Source organism: Opisthorchis viverrini, assembly GCF_000715545.1.
Source record: "Opisthorchis viverrini unplaced genomic scaffold opera_v5_188, whole genome shotgun sequence".
Taxonomy (NCBI): domain Eukaryota; kingdom Metazoa; phylum Platyhelminthes; class Trematoda; order Opisthorchiida; family Opisthorchiidae; genus Opisthorchis; species Opisthorchis viverrini.
In genome coordinates this window covers 827652-831446 of record NW_008751842.1, presented here as the reverse complement: position 1 = coordinate 831446, position 3795 = coordinate 827652, and the positions used below count along the sequence as shown (strand labels likewise).

Genomic DNA, 3795 nt, shown 5'->3' with positions numbered 1-3795 from the left:
CTCTGTAGCATGAGGCATCCAATTTTCCCGTTCATCCCCGTTCATGGTGACTGGTTCCCGTGACTGCAGCCCTACAAAAGTGATTCGCTCGCGGCTGCCTGTGTTGCAAGCATTCAGTATAAGTTCACACATCGCCATGGTGAAATGTTAGGCACATCCCTATCCTTAACTGTCTCCGTCGGACAAATTTGTCGGTACTCTTAATGTGAAAGCTAGGACACTGAAAAGGAGATAGCCTAATTCATTGGTTTCGTGGGTTGCACCTTAATTTCGACTGCAGATTAGATGAATTTCATCCGAAACCCGTTAGAAGATCTAGAGAATACAGTATTTATTTTGTTTTTTGGTCATAAGGTAAGCCCCAAGAAGCTATGTTTATTCTTGCGAGCAACCATAAGGCTAGTTGATTCGGGAAGGGAGAAGACCGCCGGAAAGCCCCAGAAAACAGGATAACTCATCCATCTGTTTTGTGAAACTTTTAAAATCCTTGTTCATCTACGTGTGACGTGTTAGAATGTTGCTACACCAAGGCACGTATTAATGAAAACTGAGTAAACTAAAGCGTTATCCAACTCTGATTGCATTATGTATGCAGATATCGGAAGCGAAGTACTCTCGTTGTACTGGTTTTGGCATTAGCCTACTCGGATACTTTCGAGCAGTTTACTGAGATTGCTGTACACAAAATCGACCATTGAATCATGCGCTGTCTAGACTTTGTCAGTCGGTAAATGACACATTAGGTTTATTGGTAGATCGTAGGAGGGCAATACAGAAATACTTCGGGAAAGATACCTAAGCAATCCAAAATGCCTCAGACAACCCGATCACAAGGTACAGTGTGGAGAATATTTTCAACCATGTGGACCCAAACCTGCTTTTTTGTAGCTGTATGTTTCGGTAACCTCGATCTCTGTTGGCAAGGTAGCAGTGCAGTGGGTGAACGGACGCCCCACATTGAATTTTTGCGAACAGACTGGCTTATAAATTGCGTCAACAGCTTGTCACCGTTAAAACGTGGTCGGTCACAGGAGGCGCTTGTAGGGTTTTCCAACAATCAGCTGCAGTCCGTGTGCCACTGACCAGCATATCTCTCTGTGTAGTAGGGATGACTCGAATTGCTAGTCAGACTTCACATGCCATGGACCGAAGGCTACGCAATGGCTAAATTCACACCGGTGCCAATATTCGGACTCCAAATAGGGATGGGTGTCTACAAGGGTTTGGGTGCAATGGTCGTAGCCAGTCAACCATACTTGAGTATACGACGTGGTACCTAGAGCATACCACTCTCCCTTAATACTACTGCCCGTTGTCAAGTTATCTCATCGCTGAAGCATGTCTTCAGCCTTGAATCTCGAGGTGCCATTTGAACAAGTGATTGGATTTACTGATGTCTCTAGCAAAACCAGTCGGCCAGTGCCATCGGCACAGTTGAGGTGGGCGATGACGCGACAACATCGGGGCCTGCGTAGGATCAGTGAGTTGACGAGAGCTTCCGAATCACGACTATAAGGACCATCTATGCCACGTTTTGTTCACTTCTACGGTATGTTATTTTATCGTAGCTACCAAAGTCGTCCTGATGTGTACGCTTGAGCAAAATTCTTTTGTACTACATTGCTAACATTGTCAGTGCTGTTTCACTTCAGTTAAACAGAGAATGAAATTCGGATGTCCTTAAGGAACCGACTTCAGAAAAAGCCAACGATTTAAAACACTTGGCATACGAAGTGCGAAAGGCACAGTGTTCGGAATTCAAGATTCAAGGAGGGCTTGAATTCGACATTCTGGTTGTGAGAACCCGTGTGTGCTCCCGAATACCAGACTCTCTGTCTCTAGTAGTAACTTTTCACAAGGAGGATTGTGACCTGTACTAATATGTGTCCGACAGATATTTTTGTGGTCAACTGAACCTTGGTCATTTTGATGACACTTAGAACGCCTACGCAGCCCTCTCTCGCTTTGGTGTAAACAAAATTTTCTCCAACTTTTGCACACCACGTGTAGCATGAGCAAATGGTGGTCTCGGTAAACACCACGTGGAGTGCACCGTGTCACATCGATAACATAATCGTTGTGGATGGACTCAACAAAAATAAGTTGTGTTGCAAGACATTTGTGGCGTGCTTTTGGTGCGGTTACTAACTGAAACTGTATTCAAATACTTCCCAAGATATTGACCACAAACAGACCGATGAGCATTGGTGTGCCCATGAAAGTGTGTTGCATTTTCACACATGGATTGAAAGTGTATCTGATCGTTCAGCTTATTTGACCATTTCACTGAAGGCACTCTGTTGTCTCGCATCAGACAGTCTTGAAGCAAAGTAAAACATACCCATCATGCGTATCAAGCTACAGAGCGGGCCGTTTTGTTGTATGGCTGTGGGATTGAGCCTATTCGAGCAGCGGACCTGAGACGTCTTCAGGTGTTCGACACTCGTTGTCTCCGAACCATTGCTCGTGTGGGTTGGTGTCGGCGAATCCATAACGAGACAGTTAGAAGGCATGTTTTCGGTTGTGCAACGGGTACTCCCATTGAAGAATGTGCCCAGCACCAGAAGCTGCGTTGGTTGCGTATGCCGCACCATAGTTTTCTGTGCCCAACTTTTTTCCATGCCCAACTCAGTGGCGTAAACAGAGGTGACCAACCCTTGACTTGGCAGAGGAGTATGAAGGAGATCACGAAACGCTTGGGTGCTGTCGGTGCTACTCGCCTTCCAGGATAGGGACCGCTTGATTCTCACTGTGCCTGGTTGGAGACACTACAAGATATGGCTGCCAACCGATGTCAGTGGCGTTCTTGTTGTCACTTTCTATCCAGATTGCCTGAGTGAATGTCTGGCACCTCGGAATGATTGTGGTAAGCTAGCACCAAGTCCCCTCCTCGTCCACCTTTACTCTTTTCTTTAAAATAAGGCTTTCAAATAAATCATGGTTGTACAGCAGTGAAGCATTGGTGTTGAATACTGGTGTTGTGGATGATGATGATGATGCATCATGCGTTCCGAACGACCATTCCAACCCAAGTTTCTGTGCGTCCTCTCAACTTGCCACATGCATGTTGCCCTGTTACATCACGATGTTTGAACCCATAGTGATGTCTCTATCCCTCAAATTTCATTCATATCAGTTCCGTTACCTAGATGAGCCTAAGTCAAACCACACGCAACTTCAAATCACGTAACTGTTTCCGTCTACATTTCCGAAGGGATGTGCACAGTGAGGCCAAATCACACACCATGAGGAAGGCGCTCATTTCCCGTCACTGTAGTTATTAAATGGTTTGTGTATAATCCCCATAGTGCCACCGAACTTGACTGAAGTAACGTGGAGAGAGCTTCTGGCTCCGCTTATTACACTTAGCAAATGGGATGATTAAACGTCTGAACCAATAGCTTGATCGAAAACGATGATGAGGTGGGTGGAGCCTGATGGCAAGAATTATTCCTCCGACTGATTCCGCGATGGAACTTCGGAATTGTGGTCTCCACCCTGACAAAACTCTACCGTATCGGTTTTGCCCACATTTCACTTGCGTCTGTGAAACAAGGAAGGGAAGTACTACCCGTCACGAGCTTGAACAGAAAAATTAATTAAGGAAACTACTCACAAGGTTGCTGAAAACTCTTCGAAAGCCCACGACCGCTTTCGCCCTTCTTGGGGCTCATCAGGTAGGCGCAGTCCCCGAGTTTCCATCAACCTTATGATCTACTTGAACCCAAATTGCCTCCCTGATGAGCCCCAAGAAGGGCGAAACCGGTCGTGGGCTGTCGACGGGAGACTCAATTG

General features: G+C 46.0%; 1 protein-coding gene across 1 annotated transcript in view; it reads right to left on the bottom strand.

Annotated features, from left to right (window-relative positions):
- Positions 1 to 2712: 2712 nt before the first annotated feature.
- The window catches only part of T265_07791 (hypothetical protein), a gene marked incomplete at both ends in the record, with an annotated part of 33575 nt that continues 32492 nt past the window's right edge, over positions 2713 to 3795 (bottom strand). The window contains 2 exons of the mRNA XM_009173403.1: positions 2713 to 2844; positions 2905 to 3036. Of these exons, the coding sequence (XP_009171667.1) occupies positions 2713 to 2844; positions 2905 to 3036 (264 nt within the window). The remainder of the gene's footprint in view (positions 2845 to 2904; positions 3037 to 3795) is intronic.